The sequence below is a fragment of the Narcine bancroftii genome, chromosome 3, assembly GCF_036971445.1.
Source record: "Narcine bancroftii isolate sNarBan1 chromosome 3, sNarBan1.hap1, whole genome shotgun sequence".
In the NCBI taxonomy this organism is placed as follows: domain Eukaryota; kingdom Metazoa; phylum Chordata; class Chondrichthyes; order Torpediniformes; family Narcinidae; genus Narcine; species Narcine bancroftii.
Window position 1 is genome coordinate 192,203,533 of NC_091471.1, and position 20,490 is coordinate 192,224,022.

A 20,490-nucleotide genomic window follows, 5' to 3' on the forward strand; every position below is an offset into this window, starting at 1 on the left:
TTCAAGGTGAAGTAGTGACTTGGATTAGACATTGACTAGACGGGAGAAGCCAGAGAGTGTTAGTGGATGGTTGCTTCTTTGACTAGAGGTCAGGGATCAGTGCTGAGACTATTGTTGTTTGTCATCTATATCAATAATCTGGATGATAATGTGGCAAATTAGATCAGCAAGTTTGCAGTTGGCACAAAGATTTGGAGGCATTGTGGACGAGGAAGGTTTTCAATGTTTTCAGAGGGATCTGGACCAGCTGGAAAAATAGGCTGAAAAATGGCAGCCAGAACCTAATGCAGACAAGTATGAGGTGTTGCATTTTGGAAGGATAAACCAAGAAAGGACAAACATGGTAAATGGATGGTCACTATGGAGTGTGGTAGAGCACAGGGAATACAGATATTCCTTCACATTGTATGGCAAAGCAACCTCATGTCTTCTTTAACCCTCCCGAATTCCTTTTTAAGTTTTATCTTTTACTTTTTTTTACTCCACAAATGACTCATTTGCTCTTTGTTGCCTATACCTGCTATACACCTTTTCAACCAGATTCCCAATATCCCTTGAAAACTAAGGTTTCCTAGGCCTGATAACTTTGCCTTTAATCCTGACAAGAACATACAAACTCTGTACTCTCAAAATTTTGCCTTTGAATACCTTCGACTTACAGAACATATCCTTGCCAGAAAACAATTTGTCCCAATCCACACTTTCTTGATCCTTTCTTATTTCCACAAAATTGCCCTTTCTCCAGTTCAGAATCTTAACCATTCAGAATCTCAACCACACCTATCCTTACTTTTAATTAACAAAAGTAATGTCCTTCTAATCACTGCACACAAAATATTCCCCTACACATAGTTCTGCCACCTGTCCTGTCTGGTTCCCAGTTAGTATCTTTATATATTTATTTAGCAAACTTCCCTGAACACATTTGACAAACTCCAAACCATCTGGCCCTTTTACAGTATGAGAATCCCAGACAATATGTGAAAAGTTAAAATATTCTACTATCACAACTTAAATTATTCCTGGTTCTGTTCGCAGTTCTCTCGAGAGATTTTCTCCTCCAATTCTTGCTGACTATTGTGTGGTTGATAATATAGCCCCATGAGTGTGGTCATACTTTTCCCATTCCTCAGCACCTCCCATGTAGCCTTAATAGATGAGCTCTCTGGTCTGTTCTGTCTGAGCATAACTGTGATATTTTCCCTGATGAGAAAGGCCACACCTCCCGCTTTCATCCCCCCCACTCGATCACATCTGAAACAATGGAAGACTGGAACAGTGAGCTGCCAGTCCTGCCCCTCCTGCAGCAAAGTTTCACTAATGACCACAATGTCATAATTCCACATGTCAATCCACTCTCTAAGTTCGTCTGCCTTTCCTAATATAATTCTTGAATTGAAATAGCTGCACCTAGGAACATTTCCACCACGTACAACCCTTTGATTTCTGACTTTACATGCAGCCTTCACATCATCTTTTACCTCCTCCACTATCTTATCTACTCTGGCACTGTGGTTCCCAACCCCCTGCAAATCTAGTTTAAATCCCCTGGAGCAGCACCAGTAATCCACACAAACAGTTCCTCTATCTATAGGATCCCCTATCACTACAGCTCGCCTCCTCCTCATTTCCCTTCTTAGCTATGAGACCAGACTCCATGCCAGAGACCTGATCACTGTGGCTTCTCCCTGTGGTAGGTCATCCCTCCAACAGTATCCAAAATGGTATACTTGTTATTTGAGGGGAACAACTACTGACTGCCTGTTCCCTTTCCCTCTCCTGACTGTCACCCAACTACTTCCTCCAGCCTCCTGCATCCATTTTGAGAGATGATTTTTGTTTCAAACATTTTAGCAATTGACATGAAAATCACACAAAAGAACTACCTTTCCATCTCCCTCCTCTGCAGCATGAAGAACAAAGTATTCATATCATTTTTCAGTCCAACAGTTAACATTTGTTTTCAATTATATGATTTCCCAATATATCCATAGATTATGAAAGATATTGGATTCCTGGAACATAATAGTACCCATGAATATCCAAACATTCATAAATGCTACATTTAATAAAATATAATCAAATCCTGGGAGGATTTACTTCCAACTGTTTTTGTTTTTCTTTAATAAATGAATTGTATGGGATGAAGTAAAACATGCAAGTCTGCAGACACCGTGGTTGAAGTAAAAGCACATAGCTGGAGAAACTCAGTAGGTCAAGCAGTGTCTTTTATATAGCAAAGGTAAGAATACATAAATGACATTTTGGGCTCGAGACCTTCATCAAGGTATTCATCATACATTGATGATGGCCTCTAGCCCGAAACGTGGGTTATGTATTTTTACCTTTGCTATATAGAGCACACTGAATGGACAACTAAAGCGACATCATCTGCAAAGAGTAGTTCACGGACAAGTTTCTCTTGTGTCTTGGTGTGAGCTTGCAGGCGCCTCAGATTGAAGAGATTGCCATCCGTGCGGTACCGGATGTAAACAGCGTCTTCATTTGTTGAGGTCTTTCATGGCTTGGTTCAGCATCATGCTGAAGAAGATTGAAAAGAGGGTTGGTGCGAGAACACAGCCTTGCTTCACGCCATTGTTAATGGAGAAGGGTTCAGAGAGCTCATTTCTGTATCTGACCCGACCTTGTTGGTTTTCGTGCAGTTGGATAATCATGTTGAGCCAGCTCTTCAGCGCTTGACGTCCTGTTTTGCGGAAACTGCCAAAATGTTTGGCCTGGAAGTCAGCCTGAAGAAAAGTGAGGTCCTCCATCAGCCAGCTCCCCACCATGACTACCAGCCCCCCCACATCTCCATCGGGCACACAAAACTCAAAACGGTCAACTAGTTTACCTATCTCGGCTGCACCATTTCATCAGATGCAAGGATCGACAACGAGATAGACAACAGACTCGCCAAGGCAAATAGCGCCTTTGGAAGACTACACAAAAGAGTCTGGAAAAACAACCAACTGAAAAACCTCACAAAGATAAGCGTATACAGATCCGTTGTCATACCCACACTCCTGTTCGGCTCCGAATCATGGGTCCTCTACCGGCATCACCTACGGCTCCTAGAACGCTTCCACCAGCGTTGTCTCCGCTCCATCCTCAACATTCATTGGAGCGCTTTCATCCCTAACGTCAAAGTACTCGAGATGGCAGAGGTCGACAGCATCGAGTCCATGCTGCTGAAGATCCAGCTGCGCTGGGTGGGTCACGTCTCCAGAATGGAGGACCATCGCCTTCCCAAGATCGTGTTATATGGCGAGCTCTCCACTGGCCACCGTGACAGAGGTGCACCAAAGAAAAGGTACAAGGACTGCCTAAAGAAATCTCTTGGTGCCTGCCACATTGACCACCGCCAGTGGGCTGATATCTCCTCAAACCGTGCATCTTGGCGCCTCACAGTTTGGCGGGCAGCAACCTCCTTTGAAGAAGACTGCAGAGCCCATCTCACTGACAAAAGGCAAAGGAGGAAAAACGCAACACCCAACCCCAACCAACCAATTTTCCCCTGCAACCGCTGCAACCGTGTCTGCCTGTCCCGCATCGGACTTGTCAGCCACCAACGAGCCTGCAGCTGACGTGGACATTTTTACCCCCTCCATAAATCTTTGTCCGCGAAGCCAAGCCAAAGAGAAGATAGAGCACACTGGTTGACCTGCTGAGTTTTTCCAGCTATGTGCTTTTAATTATATGGGATGAAATTGATACATATTTTCTCCCTACCATTCATTAATAATAACAACTTAAATATTTTGTTGTGGACTTGTAAAATTCATGGCTGACCCTGATATTCCATTCTGTGCATCTCTGAAAGGTTATCATGCTGGACTTGTTATTGAGTGCCTGTATTTAGAAGCTGCAATTCTTGAATAAGTGTTATTAGTCTTTTAAAATATTATAGCCATATAACCATATACAGCACAGAACAGGCCAGTTTGGCCCTACTAGTCCATGCCGGAACAAATCCCCACCCTCCTAGTCCCACTGACCAGCACCTGGTCCATACCCCTCCAATCCTCTCCCCTCCATGTAATTATCCAGTCTTTCCTTAAATGTAAATAACGTTCCTGCTTCAACCACCTCTGCCGGAAGCTTATTCCACATCCCAACCACCCTTTGCGTGAGGAAATTTCCCCTCATGTTCCCCTTATAATTTTCCCCTTTCAATCTCCAACCATGGCCTCTGGTTTGAATATCCCCCACTCTTAATTGAAAAAGCCTATCCACGTTGACTCTCTCTGTCCCTTTAAAATGTTGAACACCTCCATCAAATCACCCCTCAATCTTCTACGCTCCAGAGAAAAAAGCCCCAGGCTGCTCAACCTTTCTCTGTAACTCAAACCCTGATATCCTGTCAACATTCTCGTGAACCTTCTCTGCACTCTCTCTATTTTGTATATATTCTTCCTATAATTTGGTGACCAAAACTGCACATAGTATTCCAAATTTGGCCTCACCAATGCCTTGTACAATTTCATCATAACCTCCCTACTTTTGAATTCAATACTCCGATTTATGAAGGCCAACATTCCAAAGGCCTTCTTCACCACACCATCTACCTGAGTATCAACTTTGAGGGTACTATTTACCATAACTCCTAAATCCCTTTGTTGCTCTGCACTCCTCAGTTGTCTACCATTCAATGTATATGACCTATTTAGATTTGCCTTTCCAAAATGCAACACTTCACACTTAACCGTATTAAATTCCATCAGCCATTTCTCAGCCCACTCCTCTAGCTTTCCTATATCTCTTTTTAAGCTACAGTAATCTTCCTCACTGTCCACTGGCCACCGTGACAGAGGTGCACCAAAGAAAAGGTACAAGGACTGCCTAAAGAAATCTCTTGGTGCCTGCCACATTGACCACCGCCAGTGGACTGATATCGCCTCAAACCGTGCATCTTGGCGCCTCACAGTTCGGCGGGCAGCAACCTCCTTTGAAGAAGACCACAGAGCCCACCTCACTGACAAAAGGCAAAGGAGGAAAAACCCAACACCCAACCCCAACCAACCATTTTTCCCCTGCAGCCGCTGCAACCGTGTCTGCCTGTCCCGCATTGGACTGGTCAGCCACCAACGAGCCTGCAGCTGACGTGGACTTTTACCCCCTCCATAAATCTTCGTCCGCGAAGCCAAGCCAAAGAATCTTCCTCACTGTCCACAATACCACCAATCTTTGTATCATCTGCAAACTTACTTATCATCTGCAAACTTACTTATAAACATCTTCCTTTCAGCAAGGTACGGACTTTATTTAAAACAAAAGAAAGAAGGAAACTACAGGATAGTATCAGAAAAAAAAAACAAGGAATCTGCACAAACTTAGTACATAAGAGCATGAAATCAGTATCTAGTGAGTTCTTACTGTTGATTTACTTGCATTCTTAGTTCATTTTTTAAGTGACTAGTATGCATCTCACACTGGCCTGCATCTCTTAAAATTAGAGAAGCAGCTCATCGCTCTGCTTCCTGTAGTTCTCGCCCACAAAAATTAAGTTGTAGTTCCTTTGCTACATGACGATAGGTCAGCATTTGTTCACGCTCCCTTGAGATGTGGCAGATGCTTCCAGAAGAAGGCAACATGGTACCCTCGTGAGAGGAGGGTAGTGAAGTGGCATTGAGAGGGACAGTGATAGGAGGTAAGATGGTGAAGACCAGGGTCAACAGCAAAGGAGTTGAAGACTGTCATCCACTGCTGCAGCCTAAGATCACCTTGGTCTTAAAGTGAGTGCTCCATCTGTGCTTACCCCATGTTGGAATGGCACATTAATCACTTGGTGTGTTCAATGCTGGCAGAAACTTACTTGGGCCCGATTGCACACCACCTATGTGAACAGTGTGATCTATAAAGTGAGTGTTCTTGCTCACTAGCTTTAAACATCATTTTCAGAGTTTTAAAAAGAGAAAATGATCAATTCCTTGCAGCAAAGCTCTTCACATTAATTGAACTGACCACACCCTCAAGTTATTAATTTCATGGAGCCATAGGAAACCATATCATAGGAACATAGGAAGTAGGAACAGGAGTAGGCCAAAAATGGCCCATTGAGCCTGCTCCGCCATTCAATACGATCATGGCTGATCTAATTTATGACCTAACTCCACCTACCTGCCTTCTCCCCATATCCCCTAATTCCTCTATCATGTAAAAATGTATCTAACCGAATTTTAAATATGTTTAATGAAGCAGCCTCAACCACTTCCCTGGTTAGAGAATTCCAAACATTCACTACTCTCTGGGAAAAACTATTTTTCCTCATCTCTGTCCTAAATCTACTCCCCCAAATCTTGAGACTGTGTCCTCTCGTTTTAGTTTCTTCGGCCAGCTCAAAAAACCTTCCTACATCTATCCTATCCATACCCTTCATAATCCTATATGTTTCTATAAGATCTCCTCTCATTCTTCTGAACTCGAGCGAATACAATCCTAGATGATTTAATCTTTCATCATAAGTCAACCCCTTCATCCCAGGGATCAACCTAGTAAACCTCCTCTGGACCGTCTCCAAAGCCAGTATATCCTTCCTCAAATATGGAGACCAGAACTGGACACAGTACTCCAGGTGCGGTCTCACCAGTACCTTATACAGTTGCAACATTACCTCCCTACTCCTGAATTCAATTCCTCTAGCGATGAAGGTCAACATTCCATTTGCCTTCTTAATAACCTGCTGTACCTGCAACCTAATTTTTTGCGATTCATGCACAAGCACTCCCAAGTCCCTCTGCACATCAGCATGCTGTAGTTTTTCACCCTTTTAAATAATATTCAGTATTCAATATCCATAGCATTAATTGTATGTAATGCATTCCCAATATTTGTAACCACCAACCCACTCCATCTTTCACCCTTCCATCCAAGCCCTTTAACCAGTTCTGCTCCCCTGCCTTCTTTCCTTCCCTCTCCCTTCCACCTTTCCTCTTCCCTTTATTTACTATTCTCCTACAAGTTCACCACACAATCTTGTCCACATACTCATATCACGACCATGCCCCTCCTTGTTCAAATTCTTCTCACTGTCCCTGTCTCCCTATCCCCATATCCTCAGCTTCTACTCTCTGATTTCACTCCATACCTCTCCTCACCTCTCAGGCCAGGCTTCTCCTTTCCCCACCTTCACTCCTCCCTGCTCTACCCTATCACCACATCCCCTCACTCCCTGTCTCTCTTTGCGCACATTCCTTGCTCTCACCATTTCATCCATTGATTCCTGACTCTTCCCATCAGCCTAATCCTTTTCAACCACTTCCTTTATTCTTCTCTTCTGCCTTTTTCATCTCATCTCCTCTCCCCATGACACCCTACCCCTCAAAAACCTCACTTTCTTTTACTCCCACCTCCTCTTTCAACAGCCTCTCTCTCACCCACCCTCACATACCCCTTCACCCATGTGCATCACCATCTTTTACATAGCACACCATTTTTACCTCACCCCCATCACATCCCATAGCACTGTCCTTTTGTGTCTTTCACATAGTCAGTTGTAGAAATTGGCTAAGCAATGAAAATTCAACATTCCCAGTAACTAACTCAGATGCCAGAACAATCAATGTCATGGAGAATACTTAAAACATAGAACAGTGCAGCACATAACAGACCCTTCGGCCTATAATGTCTGCACTGAACATTATGCCCAATTTCATCTAAAACACTGCTTCTTGCATGTGATACATAGTCCTCTATGGCCTAAATATTTTTTGGTCTATCAGAACCCTTTAAAATGCTACATTTTTACATACTTCTTTCAGGCATCCAGCATGTTCTATCTACAGTGTCTTCCATAATATTTAGAACAAAGTCACATTTGTTTTCCTTTATTTGCCCCTGTACTTCACAGTTTTAAATTCATAATCAAACTATTCACATGTAATTAAAGTACACATTCAAAATTTTATTAAAGGGAATTTATGTACATTTTGGTTTGATGATTTAGAAGTGACAGCACTTTTTATTCATAGTCCCCTCATTTCAGGGAACCATAATATTTAGGACATAGCAATGATATATACCCAGTATATTAAAGCAGCACATGGATGAGTTCAGCCTCTTATCCCCCTGAGATCCACTTAAGGTTGCGAGCCATGGGCAGCACTGGGGGACTAACTGTAAGGTGTGTGCTGGTAAAGGGAGGACGCTACTTGTAGCATACACCCAGGAGAGGCTGTTGTGTCTCACCCATTGTTAATTGCTGCTAGAGGTATATATCTGCTATTTGGTGTGCCATGCCTACTTGATGTGGGAGGGGTGGCTAGTAGCATTAGTAGCTATCGTGTAACCAATGTGCATGATCTATACATTACTGGTTTGTGTGTGTGTGTGTGTGTGTGTGTGTGTGTGTGTGTGTGTGTGTGTGTGTGTGTGTGTGTGTGTGTGTGTGTGTGTGTGTGTGTGTGTGTGTGTGTGTGTGTGTGTGTGTGTGTGTGTGTGCGCGTGTGTGTCCGTGTGTCCAGGATTGCATCGTCACTCTTTGAACACTTCTAACTTGTTCCCTCATCACACAGCCCATGCAGAATTTATATTAATGATAGCGTAAACTGTACTCAAGATAAATATACATGTACAAAAGAGAAAAAATGTAAACACACTGACAGTGGAAATGCAGAAAAATATTCAGTAATAAATAATGTGCAAAGTCAGAGCCCTGAAATGAGTCCCTGATTGAGTTTCTTGTTGAGGAGTCTGATGGTGGATGGGTAGGAGCTGTTTCTGAACCTGGTAGTGCGAGTCTTGTGGCACCTACACCTCTTTCCTGACGGCATCAGGAGAACAGAGCACATGCTGGGTGGTGTGGATCCTGGATGATTGCTGCTGCTCTCTAGCGACTGCATTGCGCATAGATTTTCTTGATGGTGGGGGGACTTTTGCCTGTGGGCTGTGTCCACTTTCTTTTGTAGGGTTTTCTGCTCAGAGGTACTGGTGTCCCCATACCAGGCCGTGGCACAGCCGGTCATATGTAGAAGTTTGCCAGGGTTTCCGGTGTCTCCGCAAACTTCCGAGGAAGTAGAGGCACATTCGTTCATGTTAACATTAGAATGTTGGTCTAGAAAAGTACCTCCAAGACAGTGACTCCCAGAAATTTAAATTTGCTCACCCTCTCCACCTCTGATCTACCATTCATCACTGGATTATACACCTTTGGTTTTCCCTTCTAGAGTCTACAATCAGTTCCTTGCTTTTGTGACATTAAGCAAGAGGTTATTAGTGCACCATTCGGCCACGTTTTCCATGTCGCTGCTCAGATAGTTCGGCTGACATGAGTTTGATCCTAACCTATGCTGCTATGTGTATGGAGCTTGCATTTTTCCCCTGTGTCCATGGGCATTCCTTGTCATCTGCGCAGTAAGGTTTCCTCTCATATCCCAAAGTTAATTGTCCCTCATGTGTTGATAAATGGCAGCAGGGAGGAGGTGGTGGTTGAAGGAGATGTGTGGAGAATAAAATGAGTTTAGTGAATAGTGGATAGTCATGGACCTGGGGAGCTGGAGGCCCTGTTTCCTTTCTGTATGACACCGCGACTCTTAGACTACTTCCAGCAATATCTGCCATTTATTTCCCGGAGTGGAGAAGAATTAGGGGAGATTTGATAGAGGTATTTAAAATTATGAGGGGTCTAGAGAGAATGAATGTAGATAGGCTTTTTTCCCCACAGAGGGTAGGTGAGATACAAACCAGAGGACATGGGTTAAGGGTGAAAGGGGAAAAGCTTAGAGGGAACATTGGAGGGGAGTGTGGACTGAGCTGCCAGTTTAAGTGGTGAATGCAGCCTAAATTTTAATTTTTAAGAAGAATTTGGACAGGTACATGGATTGAAGGGGGTACAGAGGTCAGTGCAGGTCTGGTAGAATAATAGTTCAGCATGAACTAGAAGGACCAAAGAGCCTTTGTATTGTTCAATGTTCTCAAAGGCTCAGCTTCAGTCCATGACAGAATTTCTGCTCTCTTCTTTTATCATATTATCAAATTTCCATTTACCTTCTTTTTTCATAAGGTTTTTACAAAATTTTACTTTCACAGTCACGTCTCTTTCACCTATCATTTTTTTTTAAATCCTCTCTGGCCCAAACCCCTTGCAGTGCAAGTTAAAAATGATTTATCTCTGATTATTCTAAATTTTGTTGAAAGGCCATCAGCTTGACATATTAACTCTTCGTTGCTGTTACCAGAATGGCTGAACATTTCTTGCATTTTCTGTTTTAGTTTGTATTTTATCCTTTGAGATAGTATGAACAAAACTTGTGTATTAATAACTCAATAGACATTGGCTACAACTGCGGTAGATAGCACTTGCAAATCGGCAGAATTGTGTCTAGTGTCTCTTTAATACAACTGCCTATTAGTTGGGTGGGATAATTTGCTTTTCATTGCAATATGACAAATGAGTTAAGAGGTAGCCAATGAAGGAATTCTGGTTGTTGAAGATGGAAAAGAACCAACAGCTATGAGGAATAATATTGTCATTCTGGAGAAACTAGGCGCATTGTAGTTTGGAAGCCCAGCCAATAATGAGTAATAAAAAAAACACAAAAAGGAAGGAAACTAAAAACTCTCCTACTGCCTAAATTTTACCATCTCTGAAACAATACCCTCTGTAGAACTGCTGACAACAGTCTTGCTCCCACTGTAAAGGACCTTCAGTTAATCCATTTTAAATTAGGCTGAGTTTTTTTTACCTTGCGTAAATAAATCTGTTCTCCTGTTCACCACTAGGTGTATTATTGCAGATAGTATTTATTGAGTTCAATGTGTTGCAAAGATTTCACGATTTTACTCGTAGCTCCAGCACATCTGTTAATCTACAGCCTGTGTTAAAGCATCTCACTTCCTTGTACGGTCTTTGGGCTCTTACCAAACACACAGCAATCCTATATCAAGGTGAGTTCTACCAGAAATATACGAACGTATCTGTATGCATCGCTTACCAATCTGAGCATACCTGAAGAAGGGCTCAGGCCCAAAAAATTGACTGCTGTTCAATTAATGCTGTGTGACCTCCTAAGTTTTCCTGCACTATTGTGTACTGCTCTGGACCCCAACATCTTCAGATTTCTTGTTTGCTGACCAACATGTTTCAAACCAAGACCATAATCTACTGAAGCAATCATTTCATTGTGCGTTTTGGCTGCTTTTACCTTGTAAATGTTTATGTTTCAATTTCTCTCCCTTGTATCACTGTAACGAAACAACTCACTTCTTTACCAATATCTTTGGCCTAAAGAATGACCAAGAACTCTTTGCAAATCAGTCTTTTAGCAAAGAAAACATTTAATAAAGAGGAAGTCAAGTTCACTATTCTGCAAATTGCTTATGAGGACAACTTCTCAGTTGATCCTGTAGACCTCACCTCAATGCCTTGTTAAGTCATAATACCTTTTATTCAGATGAACTATTAATTTGTGGAAGTACTTTATAATCTGCTAATTTATGAGCATGAAATAGACCAAAACCAGATTTTTATTCTGAAAGTGAAATGAGCATCCTTGACTCTGGAAGTAAAAGCAGAAAATGTTGGAAATGCTCAACATATCAGCCAATATCAGTGGAAAGACAAAAGAGTCTTTAATTTCAAAAACCTTTTGTCAGAACATTCCGACCTATCTCTGCCTCATGCATTTGATTGCAGAAAGTTGTTCAGGATTGAAGACAAAGCCCAAAATCATGTGGAAATTCAACCAGAGTTTATTGTGATAAAAGAAAAGAAATTTAAGTAACTTTTCAGCATTTTTCTGTGTTCAACCAAGGCTGAAGTATTAATATCTGAAGCTTCTACTGCCAATTCTTGTCAAAAGAGTTTATAAGTTGCAACAGTTGATTATGTCAATTCACTGGTTATTTGCAGGGGGATATTTCTCAGGCAACCAACTGGCAAGAAGCTTGCAAAATTCTGTTCAAAATCTCTGTAGTCAGGTAGGTTGTAAGCTGCTGAAATGCTTACCATATATAACTCATGTTTAGTAAGTATGTTTGATTAAAGAATAAATTAAACCTTGAGAGATCTGTGCATTTGGGACCCCAAATCCCTCTGTTCCTCCACATTGCTAAGAATCTTGCCATTGACCATATACTTTGCCTTCAGGTTGCAAAGTGCATCACTTCCCATTTTTCCAGCTGGAACTCCATTAGCCACTTCACCACCCAACTCCACATCCTGTCTATATCCTGTTGTGATCCACAACATTCTACACTATCCACTGCACCTCCAATCTTTGTGTCAATGACAAACTTACTGACGCCCCTCTCCATTTCTTTGTCCTAATCTTTAAAGAGCAGGGGTTCCAGTAGCAATCCTTGCAGAACACCAATAGTTATGGACCTCCAGACAGAAGATGCTCCTTCTATTACTGCCCTCTGCCTTCCATGTGCAAGCCAGCTTCGAATCCATGTCGCCATTCCCATAGATCCCATGTCTCATGATATGAAGGGATTCAACTGTGGGGAATCTTGTGTAACACCTTACTAAACTCCATGTTTAACACATCCACCACCCTGCCTTCATCAATTTCTTATGTTATCTCCTTGAGAAACTCGATTACGCTCATGAGATGACAATCCTGATAAGGCTGTGTAAATTTTGGAGAACCAAATGCTCACAAATCCCATCCCTAGGAATCCTTTCCCATAGTTTGCCTACCATTGACTTAAGACTCACTGGTTTATAATTCTGTGGATTCACCATATTACTTCTCTTGAACAAGGGAACTACAATTATCATCTTCCAATCCTCTGGTACCACTCCTTTGGCGAGAGACGTCACAGTAATGATCATCAATGTTCCAGCAATCTCTTTCACATAACCTGGGAAATACCCTGTCCGGCCTTGGGGACTTATCTATCCTAATGTTTTACATAAGCTCCAATACCTTTTTTAAACTCAGGATGCTCCAGCACATTTACCTATTCTTCTGCTCAGTCAGCAAGGCCCATCTCCCTGGTGAATATGGAAGCAAGGAATTCATTAAGGACCTCCCATACCTCCTCTGCCTCTGGGCACACATTCCCATTTTAATCCTGAGCAGAACTCCCTTACTCTATTCACCCTTCATGTAGGTTCATTCCTGGCAACCTTGTAATTCTCATGACCCCTGCCTGATGTTTTGCTTCCTAAGCTTTATGTATGCTTCCTTCTTCCTTTTGACTAACTGTTCCACCTCTCTTTTTAACCCTGAGAGCATCTGTTCCTAATTTAGTCTCCCAAATTCCTGCCTAATGCTATCGTAATTATCCCTTCTCTGTTTAAACACTTCCCCATTTTTTCTGCACCCGTCCTTGTCCAAAGCTATGCTAAATGTCAAGGCATTGTGCTCACTACCTCTTAAACCCTTACCCACTGTCACCTGACCAGTTTAATTGCCCATTATCTCCTTTCTAGTCACCCTAATGCTTCCTTGAACAAATTCTGCCCTATCTAACCCTTTTGCATTGAGAGGTGCAGTTAACATGAGGGAAGTGGACAACAATTCTGATACTTTTGCACCTTTACAAAATCTGCCTACTTATCTGAACCTTTTGAAATATTTGCACCCATTTCCTGCAGAAGCATTGCCCATCAAAAGTTAAACCAGGCGACTCCATTCACTGTTAACTCGAGCACAGGTATCAGCTCCTTGTTATATTGCATGTATGTGAAGGATATGCAATTCATAAATACTAACAGAAATTGGATCAAAATGGAAATGATGTATGCTGTTGTTTACTTATAATAATACATGAAGAATGGCACAAGGAAAACTGGGAACCAAACTGTGTCACCTCTTGTTTTCACAAACTCTCCCACATTAATTTGAGTAATGATCTTCTGCAAATACGTTGCACTGTGGACTCATATGCAGTAGAGTCCATGTCCCTGATGATAATGGTGGCAGCAGCCCTGTAGCTGTTTGGGGCCTAATTGAGCTTGACCATGATGCAGGGAGAGGCTCATTACCTAACCTGACTTTGTCTAACCTTCCTCACGCCTCAGAATCAGAATTTATTGCCACGAACATGTCACAAAATTTATTGTTTTGCGGCAGCATTATAGTGCTAAGATTGCTATAAATTACATTTCAAAAATAAATAAATAGTGCAAGAAAATAGAAGAAAATGAGGTTGTGTCTTGGTTCATTGTCCATCCAGAAATCTGATATCAGAGGGTCAGAAGCTGTGCTGCTGTGCTCATCTTTCAGCTCTTGTTCCTGTTTCATGATGGTAGCAGTGTGAAAAGGGCATGGCCTGGTGATGAAAGTCCTTCAGCATAGAGGCTGCTTTTTAAGACTCCGCCTCTTGTAGATATCCTTGATGGAGTGAAGACTGATGCCTGTGATGGCACTAGTCGAGTTAGCAACCCTCTGGAGATTTTTCCTGTCCTGAGCGTTGGCTCCTCCATACCAGACAGAATGCTCTATGTGATACCCCTGTAGAAATTTTCAAGAGTCTTTGGTGACTTACCAAATCTTCTCAAACTCCTCACAAAGTATAGCCAATGGCAAGCCTTCTTTGTAATTGCATCAACATGGAGGCCCCAGGATAGATATTCAGAGATGTTTACATCCAGGAATTTGAAGTTTTTAAACTTCTCACCTCCCATCAGTTTCTCTTCCCCCCCCCCCCCCCCACCCAACTGTTTCCCATCTTCACCTTCCATTCTCTTCCCCCTGTGCTGCTCCTGTCCTCTACACATTCTCTGGCAGTCACAGAGCGAGAATACCTCAACAGCATTGACCCACCTCTCAGTGCACAACACATGAATGAGACAGTAGCTGTCGGTCTAGATGACGTCTGATCTCTGTGAATCTATGTCATCTTCAAATGGGTTTTTAAATAGGAGAAAGCCTCATGGTCAGCAGTTTGTTCAAGCAAGGGTGACCGATTTAGCAATTTCTAACACAAAAACCTTCCTCTAGAACTTGAGTTCAAAACCTCTTCAACTTAATGGCTGCCTGCTTCCTATGTGAAATATTTTTGTTTCAAATTTACCCATTTTCAAACAGACACTGGCTGATGAAAAAAATAAAATCAAACCAAAATTAATCACCAGCAGGAAAAGTGCCACTCTACTGATAGAAGAAGTGTTCTTATAAACTAAAACTGTGATAACTATACCTTGATATCTTAACTGAGGACCTAATCAATGGTTGTTTAATGCTGAAACAGATTTTGAGTACCCAAAATGGAAAGGATTTTTTTTTCAGGAGAAAATTTCAACTGATAAGCACAAAGAAAAATCAGTAGTTTGTCATTTTGTTCTGTTTTACTTCATAATTATAAATATAATAACAGTCCTTGTGTAAGGTAGAATAATTGTCCATTTGAATTAAGTGGAATAGTTTCTGGTGTAAAGTGCTGAACAAATACTCTTATTATAAAGAATTACTGTTAAATGTCTGGTGAAGATGCAATAAAGATCAACCTAAACTCTATTTTCTTGCTTTGAACAATATCCAGTTCAACTGTTACCTCATAGTAATAATAAGATTTGAGCATAACTTCGAATTATATTAATTATTTGTGTGAATTAGCTCAAGGATGACTCCGTGGCAATAGTAGATGTTCTTGCTCCACCTGACTTTATTCTGAATTCCCCGATCAGAAAAGCAGATGGAGAGATAAAGGTTATCTACTCTTAGTATAGAATCATCGATGCTTTTTTTCCACCTCCACATTTCTGACCATGGCATTGTGAAGAAAGAAGTTAAGTAAGATTTATCGCATCGCAAGCTACTCGCCCATGTGCTGATTTTTGAGGGTTTCTGATTTATGTGTAGCATCACTAGCAACTCTGTTAGAAATGTCATACTTTGTCAACGCAAAAGTGGAAACAGTGCTTTCAAAGAGGCCATCATTGAGTGTTCCAGTGCACAATTTTAATGTGAGTTGATAAGCTGTGAGTAAAATGTTCACAGGGTGGTTAATATGAGATGACATGAGAGTTATTGTCAAATACATATAGAGATGTACTGAAGTTCTTACTTGGTGAGGCTCACAGGTATTTAAGATAACAGTTCTTGTGTAAGGTAGAATAATTGTCCATTTGAATTAACTTGAATAGCTTCTGCTGTAAAATGCTGAACAAATACTCAGTAATCATGAAGAGTTACTGTTAAAAGTCTGGTGAAAATGGATGATTATTGTAATGCTCCGTAAGACAGAGAAAAAGATGATAAATAGGGATAGATAAAAATTCACAGTTCTTGATACAGAACACAAGCTAATGTTTCCATAGAGCAGATCATTTGGTGGTCTTGGAGCAGTTGATGGTTAGGCTAGTGCAAGTAAGTTCAAGTGCCTGAAAGGTGTTGGAAAAACAGTTCTTAAACATAGAGATGCTAGACTTCAGGCTTCTCTACCTTCTGTCTAAAGGTAGAAGCCAAAAGGGAGCGTAACCAGGGTGATTGGGAGACTTTTATGCAGTTGGTTGTCTTCATGGGGCAGCTCATCATATCCCCTCCTGCCAAACAAAACAGGGATAGGGTTCCTCTTGTCCTCACTTTTCATCTCACCATCCTCCACATTCAAAACATCATCATTTCTGCCAGCTGCAACTGGACCCCACCACCAGCCACATCTACCCATCTCCACCCCCTTCTTGTCTTCCACCTGGATCCCTCCATCTTTGATGTCCTTGTCCACTCATCCCTCCCCGCCCTCCTCTCCATGACCCCTGATAGTTTCCCCTGCCACTGCAGGAGAAGTAACACTTGCTTGCATACCTCCTCCCTCATCACCAGCCAGCGATCTAAAATTCCCTTCCGCATGAAACAAAGACTCTTGTGCACCTCCTTGAACCTCATAATGTATTTGGTGCTCATGATCTGGCCTCCTTTATATTGGTGAGGCCAAGCACAGACATAGGGACCACTTTGCAGAGCATCTGCATTCTGTGCACATTGGGTCTCCTGAGCTACATGTCACTTCAACTCCTCTTCCCATTCCTACACCAACCTATTCATCATTGATCTTCTCCACTGCCAGAATGAGGCCCAATGTAAACTGGAAGCTCAGTACTTCATATACCACCTTGCAATCTACAGCACCATGGCATAAATATTGAATTTTCCAGTTTCAGGCCAGGTGCTTTCTCTCCCCCCCCTCTCTCTCTCTCTCTCTCTCTCTCTCTCTCTCTCTCTCTCTCTCTCTCTCTCTCTCTCTCTCACTCTCTCTCTCTCTCTCTCTCTCTCTCTCTCTCTCTCATTCTGAGCTATTTTTGTTTCTTCTTTCCTCTATTTTGTCCCCTTTTCCACCCAGCTCCCACCTTATTCTCAATCCCCTCCATATTTGGTTCCAACCTCTCACATCCACATTTCCCTTGCTGAATTATTTTCCTATTCACCAACACCTCCTCTCCACCCACCCTGTGTCATCTTCCTCCACTTGATCATTTTGTTCTCATGCCTCTTTCTCCCTTTGTTTGGTACCTGCCATTCAACTACTTTTGTCAATCACCTTTCACCCCACCCTGGTTCACCAATCTCCACAGGCTCCTGTCCGACACTTCCCACCCTCTCCTCATTTTACATACGCTTTCCCCTCTGTGCTCCGTGTCTTGCTGAAGGGTTCTGATCAGAAATGTTGAAAATTACACTTCTCCCACTGATGGTACTTACCTCGCTGTTCCATCCAGCAAATGGTGTTATGCTCCAGATTCCATCATCTGTATTCTCCTGTGTGGCCTCTGTTACACTCCCCAGCAGCAATTAGGAGGCATCCAAACAAATGAGTTAACTTTAACACAAAATTTATTCACCAAACTAACAATAATAGAATTAACTCAATAAACTCCTGAACACCAGCCTTAATGGCAACTCTATATCAACAATAGACTGTTATACAAAATATGTGGAAAAAAAACTCAAACCATTACAGTCCAGGCTGAAATGCGCCAAAAATCACCAAAATTCCCAAAAACCAAAAACCCCCACATCAGTCATGTCAAGTCTGTCAGGGGAACACAAGTCTGCCTTGGGGTTCAAATGGGGCTACCATCATCTTTCACTTCCTTTATCCAGGAATTTCCACAATGACCTCCTGGTCACTATATGAGATTCACACCTGTGAAGCCTACTTTAGGGTTCACAAGTGCCCTTCTGGCACGCGAGTCATCTTCTTCAGTCAACTTAACTTGAGAGTTCTGGTGACCCTCCAAAGCCCTCCTTCGGTTTCACAAGTGCCCTTCTGGCACGCGAGTCATCTTCTTCAGTCAACTTAACTTGAGAGTTCTGGTGACCCTCCAAAGCCCTCCTTCGGTTTCACAAGTGCCCTTTTGGCACATGAGTCTTCCTCCTTGGAAGGGGACAGGAGAGGCACTGGTCAATTCACCGACAACCTCATTTAAAATTAGCGTGTTGGGCTTTTTAAACTGCTCAGTGCTGCCTCCAGCTTTCCTCATTGGTGGAAAGGTTAGCAGCTGCAGGCTCACTCTCCTGCAAGCCCACGGACTTCTAGCACTACAACAGCTCCTAGCAACTGTCAAATCCCCAGCAGCAAATTCAGTCCAGTCCTCAATCAAAAAACAAAATAGTCAAGGTCCATAACACCTCACAAATGTGTTTTCAATGGAGGGGGGGTCAGTGCTAACCATGGACTTGGCTAAGTTAACCACTTTCTGTTCCCTTCTGCATTCCTGTCTGCTCAAGTTTCAAAACTAGACTGTGATGCACCCAATCAATGTATTTTCCACAATACACCTGTATAAGTTCAATAAAATATCTAGTGACATGCTGAAATGTGGGTACTAGATGATGTGGGCATTTTTTTAAAAATTTGTTATTTTTCACACTATGAACTATATTAACCAAACTACACACAAACATATCCCTCTTGAGTATAGTGTCATTTTCTCCCCTTTTCCCCCTTCCCTCCTTCCTTCCCACCCCCTGTAAGGTAAAACATCATGAGATGGGAATGTGTAGGGAGTTACCCTGTACAGGGCAGTAACAAGAAGGGGAGGTGTCCTTGTACTCCTGTTAGGTAAAACATCATGAGATGGGACCGGAGAAGGAGTCACCCAGTACTAAGGAGTAACAGAATGCATCCTTGTACTTACAAGATAAGAGAGACATTGATGGATTGAGAGGCAGGAAGCTAGCAGGGAAAGGATAGCAACAGTTTAAGAGAGACATTGATGGATTGAGAGGCAGGAAGCTAGCAGGGAAAGGATAGCAACAGTTTTAGTCATTGGACAAGTAATGATATGATGATGTTCTAAGCATGTATCCAAGGGTATAAAGAATCACCATTTTGCTGATAACGGCAGAATGCATTCTCCGGCTAACATCGTTAGTCGCAAGTGTTACAATCCGGTAATAAAGAACAAAGAACCCTGATTTCGACTCAGCCTGGTGTTTGTCTCACTCATTCATGAACAAAGCAGACCTAACAATTTGGTGACCCCGACGTGATGGGTGAGTGAACACTGGACGACGGTTTCTGTTTTTTCTGACAATCATCTCAGCCGGCTGATAAAAAGGTCCAGAGAAGCCTGTTTTAACAAAATTCTCTTTTTTTTTTAAAATCTTTATGATTGTCAGTAAGAACTGGAGATCGGACAAATTAGACGACCACAATTGAAGGTCGCATGCCAGGATTGTAACACGTAAGTGATTACAGACAAGATAAAAGTCCTTAAGGTGTTTGAATGACATTTATTAAGTGCTTCGCAAGAAACTACTAGAGTTTAAAAGTCTTTATTGTGTCGTTGCAAAGTCCAATAGAGTGAGAAGGTGGTCTATAAACAATTGAGGACCTAAGTTTTCTGCCCTAAACTGGTTATTAAGAGGAGAAATCTCCCACGTGAAGGTTGGGCTTTGAAAGAAAACAAAGGTTCAGGCTTATTGGCCTCAATTGTATCTGAGAGACTGACTTATAAATGTCCGGTAGGTATGATAATGTCTGTACACTTGAGAAGTTAAGAATTTATTTCCCCAATTCGCCGTGGTGGAATACCACAGCAGACACTAGAGACCTTGAGACAACAAAAAAAGTACTCAGGGACGCCTGCCTGGTGAACAAGAACGACGACAGAAGGCTGCGACAGCTGTGTCCGGATCAGGTAGGAGATATTAATGAAAAAGTTGACAAACTCCTAAGAGACACCCAGTTTATTCGAAATACTTTTGATAAGTTAAATGAGGGTATTCCCAACATCACCAAGGAGATAAAGTTACGTAAATTCATAGATTGGTACAGGGAAACAGGACAAAAGTATAGCCCAAATATTTGGTTTTCTAGTTGTAATTTAACTTTCAGACCCCTTTGGGAAAACAGAGAGTGGAAAACGAGCAATCAGAGTATACAGGACAGTCTGAAGTCAATTGGAGGACAAGACTTAGAGACTGTTCTTTTAAAAGATATTAGTCATCCAGCTTGCAAGGAGACATTTTTAAAAGCAATTTTCGTTGACATAGATCCCCTAAACGGACAAGAACCTAAATTAAAACAGGCATTAGAAAGCGGTCCCGCAGCTATGGCTGTACAGTTGCCTGCTAAGACTTTTGACCAAGTTATTAA

The 20,490-nt window shown here is 42.0% G+C and overlaps 1 protein-coding gene across 1 annotated transcript in view; it reads left to right on the top strand.

Annotated features, from left to right (window-relative positions):
• Nucleotides 1-20,490, top strand: part of acox3 (acyl-CoA oxidase 3, pristanoyl) — a 138,972-nt gene that overhangs the window by 109,444 nt on the left and 9,038 nt on the right. Inside the window, 3 exon segments of the mRNA XM_069923121.1 lie at nt 10,717-10,881; nt 11,846-11,913; nt 15,504-15,596. Of these exon segments, the coding sequence (XP_069779222.1) occupies nt 10,717-10,881; nt 11,846-11,913; nt 15,504-15,596 (326 nt within the window).